This window comes from Chiroxiphia lanceolata, chromosome 10 (assembly GCF_009829145.1).
Source record: "Chiroxiphia lanceolata isolate bChiLan1 chromosome 10, bChiLan1.pri, whole genome shotgun sequence".
Lineage (NCBI taxonomy): Eukaryota > Metazoa > Chordata > Aves > Passeriformes > Pipridae > Chiroxiphia > Chiroxiphia lanceolata.
In genome coordinates this window covers 5308231-5330840 of record NC_045646.1, presented here as the reverse complement: position 1 = coordinate 5330840, position 22610 = coordinate 5308231, and the positions used below count along the sequence as shown (strand labels likewise).

General features: G+C 39.6%; 1 protein-coding gene across 1 annotated transcript in view; it reads left to right on the top strand.

Annotated features, from left to right (window-relative positions):
• The first annotated feature begins 288 nt into the window (after positions 1-288).
• Positions 289-22610, top strand: part of SPATA16 (spermatogenesis associated 16) — a 78240-nt gene continuing 55918 nt past the window's right edge. The window contains 4 exon segments of the mRNA XM_032697994.1: positions 289-474; positions 2487-2932; positions 16759-16849; positions 16851-16891. Coding sequence (XP_032553885.1) covers positions 289-474; positions 2487-2932; positions 16759-16849; positions 16851-16891 — 764 coding nt within the window.

Below are 22610 nucleotides of genomic sequence, written 5' to 3'. Positions count from 1 at the left end.
TGAAAGCAAATCAAAACAGTGACAACAGCAATCTCTGCCAGTTCTGACCACGGGGGAGGGTGTGTGGGGGGAGAATTACTGCTCTCTCCAGATCTGATGCTTAATTTGTCTCTGAGCCCTAACAAGGTGCATTCAAACTCAGATCATGGCTCTCCTTGGACTGCCGTAAAATGGTCAGTGTAAGGAACCTCCATCAGAGTAAGAAACATACGCAAGTCCCCTTTCTGATTCCCAGCTGATGAATCATCCACCCCCACCCACCCTCAGATCTCCAAACCATGCCGGGGTATGATCCAGAAGCCAACACTGACAAATCCCACCTTCAATTTTCTTCCTCCACAGACTCTGCCATGGAAGGCAACTGCAATCCTCAGAAACAGAGACTTGTGCCGTCTACTGACAGATTTTACTGAAATTGGGAAACAAACCTCTGTCTGCAGTGCAGTCCCACAGAATGCACATCCCAAAGAGCAGGTAACAGCAGTGTAATGGTTCCAGTTTCAAGGCAGCTTAATCCCCTCTGGGAACTACTGAAGGAAATTCCTCTCTCCTACCACTCCACTCCAATCAATGCTGAATGGTTCTGCCTTGCTATATGTAGATTCAGCACTGCAGCCTTCGGTGTTTAGAAAGGTTTTACTTCACAGCTGCATGGGAAGAAGCTCTTTTTGTTTGAAATCAAAGTTTAAATTCTGAAGAAAAGAGGGCTCATCAAAGAACTGGCAAAGAATTTAACATCTAGGTGCTGGCTGAAATGCCAGCATGATTTAGCAGCAGGTTCTTCTCTGATCTGATGTGAGATAATAGGAGAAGGTGTTGAAAGCAGAATCAAACTAGATACAGAACAAAAAGCATAAGTAATAGGGTTCATAAAATTATGCACATAAGGAAGTTTACATTATCCGGTAGGCAGGCCACTCTCCCATGGAAGGTTTCTTAGATAGATTGGGAAATCAACAGATAAGAGCAGATTTTAAAAGACAAATAATCTTATGTTCATTTTGCATGTTTGGGGTTTTTTTTCCCCACATGAGCTTCTCCATTTGAAGAGATGTGAATTACTTATTGATAGACCAAACAAAATACTTGGCTGTAGTAGCTGGTAGTGCCAGGGTCAGACATCTCTTAGCAAAGACTAAACCTCAAATTTGCAGAAAGCTGAATTTGCTTATAAAAGATCAGGGAGGTCATTCCTGAGAACTCACAAATTTGGAGTAGTTTCCTTCTAACTATAGCACTAAGTTGTCTATATATATTCCCCTGCATAGTGATTCATTAGAAGCATTTTACAGTAAACGCTTCCAAAATAAAAACCAGACATTTTAACCAAAGTCTCAGGAAAATAGTTAACTGACAAAGATAATGATTTTCTAAAAGCTTTTCCCTGGAAGTGTTTTTTTATTGAGGCAGTGATTAAAGTGAGCCTGCCTGAGTCATAATGTGCCTCCATTGCATGACCCAAAGTCATGTTAATCAGCTTGAATACCTAAAAATACAGTAGGAACAGTGTAAATCCACTTGATACAGCAAAGTTCACTTCTCTGGTCCACCAGAGAAATGTCCATAACTGACCAAAGAATTATTGGTCTGCATTTTACTGCTTCCTCTTTTCTTTTTATTCCAGGGTAAATTATGTTTAAATTCTTAAGACGGTCTCATGCAAGCAGTTTGGTCCAGACAATTTCCCATTCACACTGGTATCAACCCCCATCACATACAGGGCTTTGCCTTTGTTACTTTTCTGGCAAGGAGAAGAGTCTGTTAATTCTCCTTGAAGGCTCCAAAGTACTATATGGCTGCTCAGGGGAAAGTTCCTGCAAAAATCTGATGAAGATCCTTAAGGATTTGTTAGAGTTCTATAGTGTCTCCAGGGAATAACCCACTCAAGAGGCTGTCAAAGTCCTGTGTTTCCCCTCCAGAACCTTCTATAGCCACATGCTGCGGGGCCACAAGGAGCTCCAGCACAGGTCCCATATGTGACAGTTCTGTTGGCATGACATGACACCAAGATCATCAGGCTCATCCCCTCAGCTGGGGCTGGGACTGGGACTGGGACTGGGACTGGCTGGAGTCTCTCTGCTCCACTGCACAGTGAAGATAAATCATAATTTCCTAAATTACCTAGTGCTGAAGCCAGAACTGAAAAATGCAGCTTCCAATCTTTAGGCTATGCTATGGTTTGTTTTAAAAAGGGATTGAATGTCTTACAAACAGGTAAAATTGCTGCCAGATGCAAGCACATTAGCCTTCTCCAGCTGCTTTACTGCTGCCATTCAAAATAGCTTGCTATAAATATGATTCCTTTGAGCTCCATTCTGACAAGTGTGGAGCACTATCTGGGAAGGGCCAGTGGTTTTCCATCCCCATTGAACTCAGCAGGAGTTGTGATTGCTCAGCATATTGCTGAAAAAAGTCTGTTGAAATTACCTTAAATCACACAATTATCCCCTCACGTCTTGCTTCTTTTCTTTCAGTCGTGGAAGGAGGCAGAGAAACAGAAAGAAAGACAACAAAGAAATGGTGCAGACAGAGGAAACCACAAATGGAAATGGGAAAGCAATGAAAAAGAAGGCAGGACAAAAGAAGAAACACCATTAGAGACTCGCAAGTGGGTATTCCCAAGACCTCTGCTTCATATTTTTGTGTCAAAACTAATGGAAATTGAAACAGAGTTGGTCTACACTGATGAGGCCAAAATTTCCCTTGAGTTTGGGATGGTTCATATCACACAAACAGCACATCAACATCCTGAAAAACCACCTAAGGACAGCACTTTGCACTACATTGGAAAACAGTTCCATATGACCTTCTGGGAAGGCAAGTCTTGCCACAGGCAGCAGGAGTACACAGCAGCAGCAGCCAAGTTCTCCACAGTTATGGGGTTAAAGAAGCACAATCACCACAGAGGAGTCAGTGCAAGTAAGTTGTTGTGGTAACTGGGTACAATAAGATCAAAGTGAACCAGGAGCAAAAATCTGGGATGTGTAGGGTTGAATAAAAATCCTGAGATGCAAATTCATGTGAAACTTGAAAATTAAGAGTTATATATAAATAATGGAAGGGTACTAGACTGAACCAAAAAATCTCAGGTGATTTTGTATTTTTCTCTAAGGTTTCAACTGTATTTGCGTATGGAGGAAACTGAAAGGCCACAGAGTGAAAAAAAAATGCTCCACTTTTTAATCCCAGCTCTATCAGGGATAAATGACGTCTCAATAATCAGGGGAGTTCCTACTCTGCCCCAGCTGTACAAGCACTAGTGGGTCAACTGTCCTTTGGTTAAACAAAAAGTCCATTTTATTATCTTTTTTCACCCCTACAGCATTTCCATTGTGCCCTCCATTTCCATTTTTCCTCTAAAGCCACTGGCTCTAAATCCTTTTCATTCTGCATGAGAAAGGAAGGGTCCCATAGCGAGCAGTTCCCCTGGGACTCAGATGGCCTTCTCTTCAGCAGCCAAGAGTCCAAAAGCTGGGATTTTGTGGAAAGACTTCTTGGCTGCCTGAGATACTAAAGAAATAATATGACCTTGGCTATGATCTTTGAAACTAATCTGTGATTTTCATGACATTCTGCCTTTAACTATTCAAACTAGAGCTGTCTTAAATGGTCTTGCTTTTCAATAAGTAGTTATTTCTGAGTTTTCAAAAGCACAATCCTTTCCAGTTTCAGGCTGAGCCCCCTAAAGGAGGGATCTACAGACCTTTGACTTTCTTCACAGTCTTAGCCAACCTTGAGTTTTATCAGTATAACATAACAAGAAAAGAGTAAAAGAGTGAGTATCTAACAGTCTGGCAAGGTTGCAATTAATTTCACAGAGGGGAGGGAAGAGAAAGGAGGTGTAGGAAAGCCCAGCAGGTGGGTCACTGCTCCATCCACCAGCCTCCTGTTTCCTGGAAGCCAGAGCCAGCGGCACTTACAGTAAAACTGATTGTTCAAAGTTGTATCATTATTCCCAGATTTCTCCAGTGCTGCTAATCTCAGTTAATTATATTGGAAATCCCTTGTATTATGACCATGCAATTCATAATGTGCCAGTAGAAGTCATGGTTCATAATAATCACATAATGGGCAAGGACTTAGGCATAATCAGATTTTAGTTACCCTGTCGTGTTTCCATAATGCTGCTATAAAACCAACATAATCGCAAAAAAGCACCAGTTATTTAAACATTTTTATCAGATTGATGTATAGTATCATTCTCTCTCTCTCTCTCTTTTAAATAATGTAAGATAACAAAAATTGGATTACAATTGCTGGGAACAGACTACGATAAACTGTTTGCTTGTGTCCAGAATGAAATTTAATAATGGCATCAGTGTCTCAATTTTTAGCAATTTTAAACCTGTTAAATAGTAGTATTCTGCAGCCAAAGGCTGCTCCCAAAGAGACAGCATCAGAGCATTGTGAAAACAATATCTCCAAGAGCTCAGCTGTCTTATAAACCTTGAAAGATGTCCCATATCTTCACAATTAACCTGGCTGCTAACATTTACTGTGCAGATGAGGGCTTGACTTTTTCCACAACACATGATGCAAAAAAACCCTCAGTAGCTGTAAGGATTTTAAAGGCCAGCGTCTGCTTCTCAAACAAAATTAAAAAAAAAAAAAAAAGCCATTTTCTATTTTACAGGAACACAGTTGGTGAAGAGAATAGAGAACTTGCAAGATGGACTCCCTGGACTGTAATGTTTTATCTCCATTCTGACCCCAATCACTTCAGCTCTGCACTTGACATCCTGAAGAAGGGTCCAACTACACTTGTTTCAGCAATTAATTGCCAAACTTAATTCAAAAGAATTTCTAAAATATTAGATGTTTTCAGTTGACAAGCAAATATCTGATTCCTATTTTTTTCTACAATTGCTTTATTTTAAGGCAATAAATATAATAGCAGTGAGTGAGTAAGATCAGAGAGTGTCACCCTTTTTAGATGCTTTTTTTCCCCTTCAGAAATGAACTGTGATGGGAACAAAAACAATTGCCACTTGAGAAGAAAGAAGGACTTGTCTACTCCTAAGAGGAAATGAAAAGGAGGTGAAAGAATAACTGGAGATTATAAAATTCCTTCCTGAGATTGTGGGCAGAGTGACTGAGAAATCACAGAATTGTAGGGCTGTGCTTCTCAGCAGTCTCTTAATCCAGCTGTCCTCAGAAGCAAAACACAGAACATGCCTGAAAGACACTTCTGTGCTCTGTTTCTAAAAATCTCCAGTGAGACAGATTTATCTATATCAGCAAGCTGATATAGAAAGTTTTTACATGTCTTCTATGCTGCAAAATAGCCCCATAATGGGTTTGTATCCTCACCTGACATGAAGGGCAACTAGTCACCTTATTCTCTCTGAAACCTCTTAGCAGACCTTTTTTCGCTCTTCTCCGAAATAAATAAATTCAGCCCTCTTAGTGTTTCCTCCCAGGCCATGTTTTCTAAACCTCTCCATTTTTGTTGTTTTACTTGCATTGTCTTCAATTTGCTGCTTTGTTCGGATATAGACGAATTGAAGATGGTGCAGAGAAAACCAGCAAACTTAAAGCTGCTGGATTGGAACTGTGGTTGTTTTGCCTGTTGTTTTTTTGAAGAAATAAACAGAAACTCCTCTGCATTTTGTGGGGATGAAGAGACACATGGTAAGTAATAAGCTCAAAGGTCAGGAAATTCAAAGTTATGGTTTTTAGTGCAAAATGTTTCCAGACATTTTTCAGATTTAAGGAAATTAAGGCTTTAGTCTGACCTTGTAACATTTTGAGGTAGAAATCCTGATCAAGGAAAGTGTGTGCATAGCATTAAATGTGAATAATATCCCTAAAGTTAGTGCTACCTTACATATTGCAAATGTCATACATTTCTTGGCTCTTCTTTAAGCCAAAATGTCTTTTCTATATCCATCTATATACTCTAGTCATACTCTTTAGATCATGTTGTTTTATAGACATGCAAGTAACAGCCAGCCCTGAATGTTTAACACTGAAATTATTGGATTGGGGAGGGGGGAACAAAGGAAATTTATTAGAAAGAAAAATAGAAATGCTTGCTAAATTTAGAGATTTTGTATGTTGGACAGCATGCCGCTGATTATCGCTGACATCAGGAAGGCAGAGTTATCAGGAGAAGAATTGGTGACTTCTCACTATTTCTGCACTATTTAGCTACCATTAAATTAATCAGGAGGGACTTAGTCAGCTTCATTATAGTTGGCCTGGGAGAGGAAAAAATAATGCTCCCTTGGAGAAGTCTCACCATTAGGGCTTAAGAAATAAGTACTTTCTGCTGCTAGTGCGGAAAATAGCTGCAGAAATTGGGCCATAGTCTTCACTCTTCTATAATACAGAATATTATATATACTCTACACTGAGAAACACTGCAAATTTCACTAAATTTTTGGCATCCATCTGTTGCAACGTAGGGAAATAGAACTTGAACATCTGGACTGGGATATGAAGGGTATGAGAAATCACTCTTTAGCTTAAAACCTCAGTGGAAACCATATCATATACGTATATCTACAAGACCTCTAGTCAGTTATTAACAGCTTAGCTACAAAATAACATTAAACCTTTATGAGGATCAAAAGATCTTGTCTCACACTAATCTCCTAATATCAGACAGCATAAAAAAACTTCAGAAACATCAGCCTGTTTAAAACCTGCCCAAATTTATATTTCAGGCCCTGTTGTTCTGAAAATAATCCTCCTCCATGATTTAAAAATAAATGAGGAAGGTTCCTGGCTGCTGTGCACAGGGAGAAGTCCGTGGTATCTCGGCACGCAGCTTTGGGAGCAGAGTATCCGAGACACACGAAGCGCGTCCCACGTGTGAGGCAAAGGCCCCGAGCAGCGCGTGATTAATCCACCAGAGTGCTGTTGTGGCTCCCTCCGCGCGCTGGAATATCTCCATTTTCCACAGATGGCTATTACAGGCACTGTTCCTATGGCAGGGAGATAAACATTAGTGCCATCTCTTTTGCGCGCCTTGAGTTCTCAGATTAACCTTTCCCGCGGCTCATTGCCTCGTGATTCACGGCTGGCAGGGAAGGCTTTGTCAAGGCAACGCGCCCTCTTCTAGACAACAATATCTGCAAAAAGCTTATGTTTTGAGAGTGACTGTGGCACCAGTGCCTTGTGAATATCGTTCCACAGCCATATAGAGCGAGGCCACGTGGTCCAGCCAAGCCTTCCATCAATTTCCCAGTATGAGAAGCAAAAAATGAGTGTTTCCTATATAAATACCTGCATGAATAGGATTTTATCTTAAGTAGGCTATCCACTGGTAGGGCACAACAGAAAAGCACAGGCGGCTTTCTTGGTGCTGCAAGGGCAGTCCTGGGAGTGCCATAGGATTGGGATCTTTGGATGTGCTCCCTGTTGTGACCATTGGATCAGCACAAGCTGCGGCAGAAAGATCAGGGCACAGCCACGTTTCTGCGCACCCCTCCTGCCCCAGTGCTGACACTTTCTGCAGCTGGTCCTGAGGTCCAAGAAGCCGTCAATATATAACAATGTGTAATCCCTTCCTTTTGCAGCACACAGGCTGGAATTCCTGGTTATCCACTGGAAAGAAAAGGGTAGAAAGTGGGACTTTATTATAGAGTTTTCCCTATGCTCCCTCACTAAAAGAGCTGTGCAAGGACTAGGCACAGTTTAACACCAAGAAAGTCATCAAACGAGAGCATGTTAAAGGCTATATATTTGTTTTGAGAATCAACTTTCTGGAGCTAAAAATCAGATTCAGAAATTATCTTATCATGAGCACAGGTCCTCTAGAAACTTCCTGGGAGTACACCAGGTCTTAGACAGAGAACATCAAAGATGATAGTCACTGATCCCCCCAAAGCCTGAGTGGGAAATGCTGACTTTACTCTCTAGAAATATTCTTTAAACCTCTTATAACAAAACAGTTTCTTAAATACAGCCTACTCATTTAACTTGCTTAAAAAAAAAAAGTTTAAAAAAATCAGCAGTTTTTCTTTCCCTGTAGTCCCATCACTATATTTTTAGGCTGCAAAGCCAAGAAATTGATTTTTTTTTCCCCACTGATACTTATTGTCTTTTATGGCTGCAGAAGATTTTAGACCAGGAATATGAAGCTTACAGATGGCTCATATCTGGCTTGTGCAATAGATAAAGTGGGAATCTGTTATAATGATCCATTTGGACATGCTCCCATTTTCTGATCACTGAATTTGAATCTATTAATCTTCTAGACATTTCCAGCATGCCCATCAACATGAAATAAAGCTGAGGAACTGCACGGCTATTTGTCTGTAAGGATTTGTGCCCCTCTTCTTCTTGCCTGAACTGCTGTTACATATATGGCTTGTGAAGTGCTTTATTTCTCATAGGAATACTACAAGTTGGCCATAAAACAATATATTTCCTCACTCATGTGTGTGCACGAGAGCAAAATCTGCATTCCAGAAAGGACAGGACATATTTTCCAATAATTTTGGTGCCAAAGCAGATCAGTCAATTTCTAATTAACTCTAATTGGCTTCCTCACATGCTTTTAAATTATTTACCTGGAGGTGACAGGTGCTCAAAAGCACCAAATATTTTCTCCATACTTTGTAAATGTTAAGCAGTATATTTGATTAAAAATAATCACCCAACACTTGTCACTTACAACCAAAAGCCTCCTTGACCTAAACAGATGCAAATCACATGTTTTATGATCACTGAGAAACGAAGCCAAGGTCCATGTAGTAGATTCCTCAGAAGGTAACATTAAAAAATAAATAAATAAAGAGATGCAAAAAGAGAAAAAAATATTTAGGACAGCCTTGGAGGAGGTATTAACCCATCTTGAAAGACGTGGGCTCAGACTTCTGCTCAATATTCACAATCCCGCACAGCTCAGGACATGTCATGTCACTGCTGGCTGGACCCACAAAGAGCTTCTCTCCAAACTAAAAAGCTTTAGGCGCCTGAACCCACAGCTCCTGCATTTGCTGAAGGCATTATGACACCCAAGGACAGATAAGCACAAAGATGTGATGCTGCCTCACCTCTCTCAGTGTAAAGCAGAACCTTCGAACTCTTCTTGAAATGGAATTTCTTTTCTGTTCAGGGCCCTAAGAAATGGAAGGTGTTTATCCTCCCAGCTGCCATCTGCTCCTGGAAGGGGTTGTACAGGAACAGGGAGGGCAGAGCAGTTCATGTTTAATTTGTGGCTCTGGACTCTTCCTGGCTAGGGCCAACACTGAGCAAAAATTCAATGTACAGTTAGCTTAATATACAGCCCCAAAATTAGGCAAGCTGGGAGAAGGGCCCAAGACCAAAGGCAGCTAATACAGGCAAGCAGCAGCCAGAGAAGGTGTGCTGTTAAAGTATTTCTGATCTGAAATATCTTTAAATCATACTGCTGCATATCTACACAGGCTGCAGGGGAGAGGCAGAGATGCAGGCTGAAGTGGGCACCGAATTGGAAAGTGTTCATGGGCTGATTTGAGAGTAACTTTATCCATGAGGACAGTTTAGAGAAAATGTGTTATTAAAGTACTTTATTTCCATTTAGAGACTCACACAGGCATACACAGACAGTAGGTGGTGACAGCTGCTACCAGAACCATTTGTTATCTTACTTCTGTTCAGCTTTTGACAGTGTAAAATGAATATAAATGCTGAAAAGCTTTACAGAGGTGAACCAAACAATAAAAAGTAGGGGGGAATGAATTCTGGTTAGGTTACTTTAGGGAAGAGCTTTATTTCTGTTTATTCCTGAGGCATGGATGTGCACTGTTTTTCTAATGCTGACAATACTGTTGAGAGGATTCTTGGTGGAGTTTACCAAATCCACACCATCCTGAGGTGGTGAGAGCTGGCCTTGCAGCTAACTTCAATATCATACCCAGAAATGGCATGGAAATAAGGCTTCAGCAAATTATTGCTTTTCCCTAATAATCTGTCCATCAAAATGGAGTGAACCTTTCACAGAGTTTGCCTTAATAAAAGTGCTGGTGAGATATCTCTGTGTTTGGACTTAGCAGTAGCAAATCTCTTGGCATCAAAGGGATTAAATTAGTTGGCCTGAAATTATATTGCTTTTTCCAGGCAATCATGACAGCTCTCAGAATCTTGCTACAATATAGTCACATCACACCAGCTGACAGTTCCCTCCAAAAAAAACCCATTCATTTTGGCCAGCTCCTCCTGTGAACACTATCAACAGACTGATGCTCCTGCTTCAGAGTCCAATAGGCTTTTTGAACTACACCCCTATCAGGAGGAGGTCCTGCTATCAGTTTGGACTTTTGTCTGATTGCTTGGTTCTCACATGGAATATTTACACCATCCTCTCTTTGGTTTGATCTTGAATGGACTCACAGAGGAGGACAGACAAATTTTGTGTTACAAAGGCAATCTATAAAAGAGATTTTGGTGTGTTGTACAGAATACAAAGTTCCTCAGAAACTGTTGTAGTGTAATGATTCCACTATGTATGTTTCATTAGAGCTTTGGGTTGGGTTTTGGTTTGGTTTTTTTTTAATTCTATGACAATTCCTCTCACCCTGGTAGTGCTGATGTAACTGGAACACTCCATAAAATAAGGGCTGGTAATGAGAGGCAAAGATTTATAGCATAGCACAGAGATTAAGCTGAAGACAAACAGATATTTTCCTAAAAACCTTTGCTCCTGATTCAATGCTTGTAAAGCAAAATATTTACTTTATGAGAAAGACCCCTAAGTTTGCATGGGGGAGACGTGAAACCTTTATCTGAAGTTGGGTCAATAAACAGGAATGACTTGGGCTTGGGAGTGCTGCAAGGAACATCGTTAGCTCCTGTGGGAAGGAAAGATTCACGTCAAGTTTATTTTTATAAAGCAGCATCCACCTAGAAATGAGCACAAACTAAAATGTTATATCCTCTGAATTTGGTGGGCACTTGAAATCTCATTTTTGCAGAGAGCTCTTGATTCCAAAAAAGACCAAAATGGTGACAGGTACACAGAACCTGTCAGCCTTTGGGAAGCATAAAATTTGGGTTTCAACCTCTCTAACATCCTGCTCCACCCAGTCACCAAATCCCTTCCATGTACCTCTGGTTCCTGCACAAAGGCTGAAGAAGGAGCTTAAGCCTAGACACAGACAGGACTGAAGATAAACCCAATGGCAATGTGGGGAGAGCAGGCAGAAGCCCACCCCACACCAGACTCCACAGTGAGGGCAAGCAGCCTGTTAAACTCATCTGCCAAAGTCAATACTCACCAGATCCATGCTTTTCTGGAAAGCAAGGGCTTTCTGAATAGAAATAGGGATCATTTCTCATAACTTAGCATATCTGAGGTATAGCTGGCTCACAGCCAGTACTGTGTAACCAATAACATATTCAAGATAGCAAATGTGTCCTGCACACACATTATTATTACAAAATCCAATGCTAACTCTGCATAGAGCAGCTAATATGCCAAAAATATCATATGTATATATTATTTGAATTATCCATTGCAGAGCACGCTGCAGGAAGGCTAGTAAATTTAGTTCCTCTTACCTGCCATCTGCATTCATATTTAGTGGTGAATTATATGTTTTCAATATGTTTTCTAGCAAGTTATTTACACAAATCTCATTAACAATAAAGACAGGGGGTTTATATACAATTCCTGATCTGCTGACTGAAATTGCATACCAAGATGTCAGTATGACTTTGAATAGAAGCTAGAAAGCTATGCTGCATGAAACCATATCACTGAGAGAAAACCCTCATGCTTTCTATTCTCCATACTGACTTTTTTTCTTCCTTCTCTCCACCGAAACAAAACCGCCTTTAACTGGTTCTTTGTTATGCTGGTTTCCTGCAGCATTTTTGATAATGCCTAATAGTTGTAAGGGCTGGATTACAGTTCAATATACAAAAAGCAGTTTGTTTCCAGCCCTGTGAGAAGCTTGCTATCAGGTTTTGAAAGTAATTTTCAGAAGTAGCCTTCCTTAGCAGACATTTTCTGGGATGCAGTCAGCGTTCAACTTGCCAGGTGCCTGATGTGCGATGCAGTGACGTTACCAGGCTGATTACTTGGATGGCTCTGAAGTGAAGGCATCTGGTTAGGACTGTTGGCTGGTCAGAAGAAAAGGCACTAATTAAAGTATTTTTTGCCTTTTCAGGTTTGTCCCTCTGATTAACCACTTTAAAAATCACTCCAGGGAAAACCACACAGTTATCTTAAAAACAAAGAGGGATGATTAAACATTCCTCTGCTAACAAAAAAAAAAAAAATTAAAAAAAGGAAAGCAATCATCTCCAGCAAGGCTGACAGGTTACTGCTGTATTCAAACTAGCTCTTAACCCTTTCAGCCTGGCAGGGGAAAGCCTGAGTGATCTTATGGCAGCTTAAAAAAAAAATCTCATCGCCACACGTCATCTGACCAAATTTACTTGCTTTCCCAAGCTAAATTTGCTGAGAAAATGTATCTATATCCATACACATACACAGATATTTCTTGGCACCTTCTTTAAGACAACCCATACTCCCAAATTTAACATACACCAAAACTACAGCAGTGATCAGTAAACTGTTACCGTTGCCAGTTTCTGACATTTGAACCTTTCATCTTGTTTTCAGCGAAAACAATTCCGACATGTCAATGTACAAATCATCAGAGATCTTATTTTGTTCTTCCAAATTACACACATGATAACTAGGAGCTACCTTAATGATCAGCATTTCCACTGTTTTTTTACCAAAGTCACAATGGGTTTGAAATCTTTTCCTCTCTTTCTTATTAACAAATGTCTGTGAGATCTTTACTCATAATATGTCCTTGCTTACTGCCAAAATTAAAGCCTTAATACCGTAGGATCTATGCTGAGGTCACAGTGTCACAGACTTGTTCTGTGACCTTTGGCAAAGTACTTAATCACAAGCCTTTATGCAACTGTGGTTTCAGCAATATATTTTTAGGGTCCTACACATTGCAAGAGAAACCTCCTTTATCAGTGAAAGTTTAATATAATTAGTGTCAGTTCAGCACTAATACAAAAATTTCAGGTAGTGCTTTCATTTCTTACATTTCATTTATATACTCTGGATGGTTTTCCAGGTGGTCTGCAGCAGTCTTCTAAAGGGCACATGTACACACAAAACTTGCACAGTGACCTCCATCTGTAACAAGGCCCCTTTTTTAAAATAAAATTATTTCTGGAAAAATATTCCTGTCTACTGCACAGAATATTCCCAAGTCCACTAAGTCTGAAAGTAAAAGATGCTGTTAGGTTTTCTAGCTGTGGTAAAGAAGGACATAAAATGGCACATTTCAGCTTTTTAACCCCAGATTGGCCATAAAGCTTCAAATGTTTAAGTTGTTTGCTTCAATTTCAGAGCCTCTATAACCCTGAAGATTTTGGCAAGATTTCTGCAGACTGAAAGTCTTAAGTAAGATGTATACACAAATTTCCCAGATTGGAATTAAAATAAAATTCTGTAACATAACTCTGGGAAGAGAAACCCTCAATGGTACACAGTGAAGCTGCCTCTCCAAGTCCACACCTAAATTTGCCTGTCCTTGTGACCAGACCTAAAGGTATTCAGAGGAGTGTGGTGGAGATGTTTTCAGCTTTTACTTAAAGCAATCCAAACCACCAACAGCCCCTTTTATCTTCAGAGTTCGTGCTACTGGACAGCAGACTGCAGCAAGATAAAGAAGGGTCGGTTTTTCCAGATGGAATGTGGAAATTGCAAACAAATCTCCTCCCTGCTCATTATGTCTGCACATGGCACAGCCTTTATTGTTCCCTTGCTCTCAGTACAGCAGGCTCTTCCAAAGTTACAGCTACAGAAGTCCCTTTGGATCACCAGGAAATTTCCCTTCTTCTCTTCCCCTTTGAAACTCAGATTTGAGTGTTTCTACAATTCTTCTCCACATCCCCAGCTGTGCTGACAGTCCCAGTTCACTGTCTCCTTCCTGTCTAATTCTTCCCCTGGGAACTTCCCCAAATGAGCTTTTTCAGGTGCTTTCTGGCACTGACTTTGCCTTACCCCCCAAGAACACTCAGTCAGACTCAATATTCAGTGTCAGATAGGAAAATGCCAGGGAACAGTCCTTCTCCTGCAGCATAGCCAAGTTCTTTTATCAGAAAGGCCAGGAAAAGGGTGGTGAAACACACACACAGGGAAGGCATCATCTCTATCAGAGCTTGGAAAACGATGATGTGGTTTTCAGGCTGCATAGAGGTGGTTCACCCAACAGAAGCCTTTACCAGTGGAGTCTATATTGCTACCAAAAAAGTCCTTACAGCAGCGAGCAGATTGAATTGTGCATCTCACTAATACCAGACACTAGGGCTAGTCTGTACATTTGTAACTTTTCTGCTTAGTACAGAAGGAATAGTTTCTGCAAAATTAAATTGAATCTTACTTTTTGTGCAGGTTGCTGTTGTTTGTATGAAACTGGTCTGCATTGATCCGCTGTGGAAATGCTACACAAAAACCAGGAGAGAGATTGGGACAGAAAAGGTATACAGCTTAGATGGTCCCAAACATAGGCACATCCCTTTAAAATATGAATCTGATTTTGTGAGAATAAAGATTGACTTATTATTAGTTTCCTTGAACTCTTAATCTGAGATGTCTTAGAGAAGACCTGACAGAATCCAATCTTCACTGTATTTAAACATATTTTCTGAATCCTTATCTGTTCAAATATGGTTTAGAGAGACTCATGTCTTGGTTTTTGTCAAAGATAACTGAGGGGTTACGTAGGTCTAAACATAACTCTTCATATCAGCACTAAGACTCGAGGAAATTCTGAATTGCAGCACTTTATACTGAAGGGATCCCTAAATGATTCTTTTCTTCTCACAATCATTCAAGAACTTGAAAGTTCATGGAGTAGCCTCAAATCTCTCATTCCCATAAATTTAACAGAGGTCACAGCATGGCCAATTCAGCTGAAAAGTGTTATTACAGAAAAACTTGACAATACTTTTATGTTCACTGATGTGAACATAATTCTCTGGGTCTTTTAGCTACATATAGCCCATCTTATCCACAGAGACACTTCAGCAGACATATACGGTACCATGAGCAAAGTTAAAAGTGATGAATACTCTGATTTATAACTTCTACTGATAACAAGATGGTAGAAAATCTTAAATATATGGGTGTTATTATATACACTGTTTGACTTTGCTCAGCAGAGAAGGAATGGAAAGAAAAAATATTTGTCACACCTGAACTGTGGGGACACTCCCTTGAATGACCCTTGTCACCTGTAAAGAATTGAGCTGATCTCTCTAACCAATGGACAAAAAGATGAAAGATAGGGTTATCTCTGAGGGTGCTAAGTGTGAATGTGAATCAATAACCCTTTTTGGGTTTAAGGACCAGACACAGGGAGGAAAATGCATATATAGAAGAGCTTTTCTTCTTGACAGATTTAATCAGCTAAACAGATCTCAACCTGCTGAGTTGACATTGCATCTCCTAAAGATCAACCACTGAATTGTAAATACATAGACACAAGAAAGTAATTATTATAACTAATCTCATTAGGGATGAGGAGCTGGACAAACAAGCCAGATGCCCCTCCTTCTATTTTAAAGCTGTGGTGACTGGCAAAACAGATTCAAGCGAGAGTCCCTTGGTAACACCCCACTTAAAGCAGAGGCTGCCTTCATCCACTCCATCCACATCAGCAGGTCCTCAGCATTGGTCTCAGTGTGATCCAAGAGTTTAAGCACACAGCCTAGAAAAATATTACTTTGTTAGTCTTCATTAGAAATCTACTTTTTAAGCTGATTCTCAGTGAAGTCACTTAGTCAGACGAAATCATTGCGCGCTAAACAATCCTGTTAGAGAAGCTTATCCAAGCAAAGGGAGTTCAATCGCATTTTCATTAGTAGCACTATATGGTTATTGTCCTGAAAGACAGGGCTCTTAGACTTAATCTATGTGCTTAGAGTTGAATTTTCTCAAGAACTGAATGTCAATTTTCACTACTTTCTGGCATTACAAAATCAGTTTGCCTGTAGATCAATAAAACAAAGATTTGAGGACTGAAGTAGGTCCTGCCCAGTATCACAGCTCTGCCAGTGCTGAGAGCTCTCTGAATTTTTAAGAAGTTGTGTGTTATCTAATTCTAATGATGCACATTTTTAATTAGAACCTTATTTAATGAGAAAGTCACTGGCTGTCATGAACAGCAGGTGATTTATCTACCAGGAAAAAAAAGAGTATTTTTAAATAGAAAACATGATATTTCTCTCTTCTAAGTTCTGTACAGCTCAAAAAAAATGGGAAAGATGCTTAACCTCATCCCTTTTACTTTCCACAGTAATTTTCTGGAATAACAAGTCCTCCCATTAAATGAAAAGGAGAGTTTTTGCTTTCCTTGGCTTGTATCACTCATTTCTTTCCTACCTGTGGGACAAAGCAAAGCCTAAGGTAGAGTTTACCACTGGCTTACTGAAGTAAGTAGCTCTCAGACTTCTCCTTCAACCTTGACCCGAAGACAACCATGGATTTGGGGAGCCTGAACTTGAGCCTTAATTTTTGAAAATAGGAAAGAAACTGTACCTTTCCCAAACAGTGTTTTTTAGGTTTTAGCTCATTCTCTGCCTTTTTTTCTTTCCCTTCTGAGAAGGTGACTCCACATTTTGTATTATGTTCCCATATATTTGCACTGATTTCTGTAGGGCTAACTTTAGTTAAAACCAGGGTATATTTTACTTCATTTTTCTCCATTTATCAGTGACAAAAAGTGTTTCTACCTAACAAACAGTGTATTATAACATTAGTAATTAGTGGTTTTGTTTCTTGTACAGCTTTGCACTAAAGGCATTTCTTAGACCAGCCCTTGAAGATGTTTGCACTGTTGCCAGTGATATTGAGGTAAAGCTTCTGATACGCTACTTAAAAACTGGGAAAACCTGATATTGCTCTGAATCATTCACACAGGTAAAAATAAATTTTGATTCTATACACTGCTAAAGCTGAAATAAAAAATTAAGCAAAGACTATGAATATATCCTGTGTAGAAGGAATCAGTCTAACAATGAGAAAAAGAGGAATCAATAAAACACAACTTACATGTAGCACTGATGTTTAGATTGGACTAATTCTCATAATTTGAGACTTTCACCACAGTAGCCATGTATGCATTTACTGCTCTGATAATGCAGAAGGTGAGGATATTAAGGGGAAGTCACATCCATAGTTCATGGCACCCTCAAGACTGAAGTTAGACAAATATAAACGTGCTCAGCCTTATATGACAGTAAGCATATTATGAGCTCTTGATCTTTTTGAAGCCAGATTAGGTCAGGGATGACTTCAAATTGTTTCCATTGCATAATTCCTCATGGGCTCACTTGTGATCCACATCAAAGAACAGCACCACCAGCAGTGCTTAAAGAAGCCAGAAACAAAACTTGCACATGGTTGAGATAAAATTCCCATTAGTTTCAGATGAGTTAGGATTTTGCTGGGTTTGTGCTGCCTTTAATTAGCATTCAGACACAATGATAGTTTCTGTTAAGTGCATGCATATCATGCCAGCAACACTTCATTATTGAGGCCTCCGTTCATTTTTCCCCTTGTTTGAGATGTATTAAGATGGACACTGCAATTAGTGCAGGGTGAGGATTTTTTCATACAGTCATCTCAGATGAATGTAACTACAGAAGAGTAGTTACAACAAAAGAGGAGGCACAGGCTCATGTCTAATGCACAGGAGACAGCGAGGAAAGCTGTGTCCGTATGGAAATACAATGCCATCCTGGCATTCACAGTCATGGGATGTCTGAGGATCCTGACCAAATATCAAGGTCTTCAACTCCCATCTCCACTCATCTCCACCCCTTTCCCAAGCAGTTCTGGTTTGGAAAGCTATGCCTACCTGGAGCCTACACACATTATGGGTGTGCATCCTTCAGAGTAGTTCCAAGTGCCATCCTGGGCTGTCAGCCTGAGGAGTGGGTACAGAACAACAAAGACTTCAAAAAACACACACCTCATGCAAATTAAAAACTAACCACACTTTTTCATGGCTTCTCAAAGAAAATAAAAAAATATATTTAAAGATTGACTGGACTCCCAGCTTTTGGAAAAATTGTATCACTCTCTTATTCCAACTGTGATTTCCAAGGACACTAAAATACAAAAGATATTTGGACAGTCAAAGTATGACTAGAACAGGAAATACTTTTTTTTACCTAATTTAATTTGTCTTGATTTCAAAATAGTAAGATGTCTTGACCACAGTGCTACAGAAACTAAAGCCTACTCAAACATGCTTTGGTTCTTATTGTCTTAAAACAGAAACCATGACCTATAGAAACCCCTGACGTACAGAGGAAATAAATGCAGTCAGATTGAGATCACTGGAAAATTGAAGGAGGGAAAAAAAATTCACTTTTTTTTCTTATATATAATTCTTATATATAATTATAACAACTTGTTCTTAACTCCTTTATTTACATAGCATAAAGAAAAGTGACAATCAGCAATGCCTATTTTCAATACCATTCATTTAATAAGCTAAAGAATGGGTATAAATCTAGTGATCATAGTTGGTTGGCCCATTGCAAAATGCAGAAACTGATACAATACTGTACCAGTAAAAATATTCTGAGACATAATTATCATAGACAAAACTTGAAATACAATCAATAGCTATTTTTTTTAAAGAACAAATAAATTAGTCTGAGCTGTCCTACTAAAAATAGCTTCCTTCCATCAGTTAACTAGTGCATATAGAATTTTTATTCCCATTGAGTTTTTATGTCATCACATTGTAATGGTTTGCTGGTAATCCTTTGGCGTTAATCATGAATCCAAATTAAAATATGCATTTCTACATTTATTTGCATTTACTGAAGTATTTTTTCTTTAATTTCATGTAAATTTCACAGCTCCTGCATTCATTTCTGAAGCCTCGTTAGCCAAAAATCAGCTTTAATATTCTCACACACGGTTGTATCAAATATGTAGAAGTGGGTTTGCAAGGGAGAAATCTCTCAAAATATTACAACTAGGGAAACTGAGAAAATAGAGGAAAAAATCCAGCAGCTCAGTTTTATAGTGTTCAAGAATAGGCAGCTGCAGGGGAATAGCTTTCCCATTCTTAAGAAAGGAAGGGGAGTACAATTCATAACATCAGGTTTAGACCCTGTATGAGAAGCCAAGTCTGGGGCCTCCTGAAAAGTAGAAATTGTATTCTCTGGTTTCTTATTACTCAAGGCTGCCTTTAGCACCACTGGCACAACTAAGGGCACTGGATGGTTTCTGATCATTTGTCAGGTTGATACAAAAGATTTACCCTTTGTGATCAAACACCATTAAAACCATGTCTCATCCGTCACAGCTCTGAGCAAACATGCCATGGATTGACCTCACCAATCAACATCTGCTGTAACCTACTTGACCAGCACTTTTCATCATAAGATAGCCATCAAAATAATTCCTAACTTGCAGTCTGAAGCTACAAAATGAATCACACAATATTTGCGTGCCCTGTGGTCCTTTTGGCCCAGGCATTATGGCATACCAGGGTTTAATGATCTTAATAACCCCATATGGCTTGCTGAGAAATTAGATTTTCCCTTCGGTTGCAGAAGGCAATTTTCAATTATAGCAGATGGCAAAACAGTGAAGGTCTGAGAAGTCAAGAACTGACTAAGAAACCTCAGATTAGTACTTAGGCCTTATGTTGCTCAGCCTAATAATGCCAGTGGTTGAATATTTGCCCCAGATGAAAACAATCTTGAAGCAGAGCATGGCATTTGAGCAGAGCAGTCCCCCAATTACACTCGCTCTTCAGAGGGCCAGGTCCAACTGAGATATCCAGAAAGCCACAATTGCACATGGAAAAACAACCCTTGGTGTATCACATACACAGCTCAGCAACAGTTAAGACTCAATTTTATTTGAAATTGGAGAGAGTCATGCTGGACTCCAGGACAATTGAAGATGGAGATCGTCCAAAACATTTTATAAGTAACTTTCTTGATGAGACTCTATATACCCTTAAAGTTGCTTTGTTTATTTTGTTTTTCCCCCCAAGCAGGATAAAATAAATCTGCATTGAGAGCATGGGACTTTCTGTCAGCACATGAGAAAATAACAGAGAACCTTTCTATTGGAAAGATGCATTTTGCTGCTCTACTAACCCTGCTTCTGTGGTCCTCATGGCACACAGGGTTTGGGGAATGACAGACATGTGGCTTCACCCAGTTGTTCATACAGATTCTGAATGTGGATCAAGCACTAGAAAATGCAGAAGAGGTTAATGTCACCTACCCAGCAGCTAGTGACAAAAAGGATTTGGGTTCATATCTGCCTCTTTGTGACCACTCCCTGCCCAGCTGCAGTATGTCTGCTGGTGCCATAGGACTCCTCTGGAAATTGGCTCCCTAGTGAGGACACGAGTTTGCCCACCATAGGTGGAAAATCACACCTCTACCCAAGGGGATAGCTCCCACGGCATAGGAAACCTGTGACTGGTGGTGAGAGGTGCATTGGCAAGTGCCATCTGGAAAGATATTTGTGTCCTGCCTCCTCCCAAAGCATCCCTGGACTTCAGTCCCTGCCGTCCTTCCCTTGATCTGGAAATCATGGATGTAAGGATTGAGGAGAGAAAGAGGAACCAGACTTTGTGTCACATTTCTTCAATGTTATCTCTAAGTAGTGCCTGAAAAATATGTACATGATAATAAGGACTGCTGTACAGAGCTATTCAAAGTCTTTGGGGGTTAGCAAAGATTTTCCTGTGTCCTTGCAGACTCTGCTTCACAGCAGGACCCGCTGCCAATTCTCTCCCTCCCTCCCAGAAAGGCAACGCATAGAGAATGCAATAAATCTGTAAAGCTTTTTCTGCTATGCCTTTTTATGTGTTCAGTGGAAGGCAGGGTTCTCTAATGCCTCTTGCACAATTCATAGGGAGACACATGAAGTAGAAAATAGCACCTCTGTTAAGTAGTACACGGTTGCTTTAGTGATGAGTTAACAGAGGGAATCTCTTATGGAGGCACAGTGGGGGGAAAATCTGAAACAGCTAAAGGCTCACAAATTTACTTCTAAATCCTCTGCATTTTTCCCAGTGACTTTTCAAACACTTACAAAAGGTTTAAAATAATTTACAATGATCAAGCTTTATGTAGTATCTGTCAGAAGAAAAGACATCTCAAAAGGCATCTCGTATTGGTCAGCGTATTATAGACAGAACCAGACAGGACTCTTTAACCCTGATTATTCAGAACTTTCAGGCTAAAAATTCAATATTCAGCTAATTCTTCATTCCCTAGCTTCCTTATTTGGCACCTTTAAAATAGGACTATATTAAAGTAACTTGAGAATGGAATTCTAGTGAAACATTAAATAATCAAAAATAAGTAATACAATGATGAGATGATACAGTGCAGTCAGTGGGCATTAAAATGGAGGCAGAATAAAAGCAGAGCTCAAGAAGTGCATAGATTTTTAGGCTGAAATAGAAAAACAGGAAATGTAATAACTGATAGTTCTAATCTGTGGGATGTCTGTAGTGCAATGTATACTTCACTCTAAACCACTCTCCTAATCTCTTTACCTCTTCAGAAAAGGGAATAAAAAGAAAGAGAAGAATTAGCAGCACCAAATTACTTCAGCAATTGTGTTAGGCATATTACAATATACATAATAGATGAGATATTATTAATACAGAGCTATTCCATTGGGATGCTCTGGATAATATAAACCAGAAGTCTTCTTAAAAATAATTCCTTCTCGTGCAGCATTTCAAATATTTCTGTGTGCTTCAACTTTTTATTACCTTTTAAATGAGCATCATTTTCTCTGGATTCTGATGCTCAGCTCTGAGTCATAAGTTATTTCCAGGTCATCGTATCAGTGGCATGGTTCCTATTTTAAGGGCTCAGATCTCCTCCATTGAGGCCAAAGGCTACATCTCCCTTGACTTTGATGATGCTATATTGCAGAAACATTTATCTACACATATGATGAGAAGCCATTAAGCAAAGGGACACTTGAAAAATAAAACAAAAGACATACAATTCCTCGTAGAAAGAAAAGTCTGGTATCATTTAACTGTTTTAGAGTTGAGATACCTGACAGCAGTCCTAATGACAGCAGAATATTTGGTGCTACAGCTGAAAGTGAGTGGGTAGTACGTTGTGCAAACAAGACAGGGAGTGCAGAGTATCTTCACTTGTGTTACGATGTTTTGGGAGCTTTGAAACAAGATATTTTTAAATATCTTTTTGTTCTGGACCAGAGAATATTCTCCTTTTTACCACCTTCACAGCTGAGGAATTGAGACCTGTACAGCACATTTATCTTATGCTTGCAATTCAAAGCAAATTGCTGCTGCAAAACCTTTTAGCATGGCAGTTATATTTCACTTCACTGACAGAGAAAAGGCGTTGTGTGAAACCTTTTTTGGGAACCCACACTTCCTCCCTTCCTGTCTGTTTAAATATGAAAACATCATGAGATGTTTTATTCTGTGAACTGACAGTCCTTACCCATAGATGCCATAACTGCATTTATTTCTGATGGGTCATGCAAAAAAATCCAACTGCACAAAGAGAAGTCAAGTGTCCTCCTTCAAGTGTAAGAGAATTTTGTCCTCCTCCTTCATCCACCTAGGTTTGGTAGAAGATTGTCAGTCTGTTTTGTT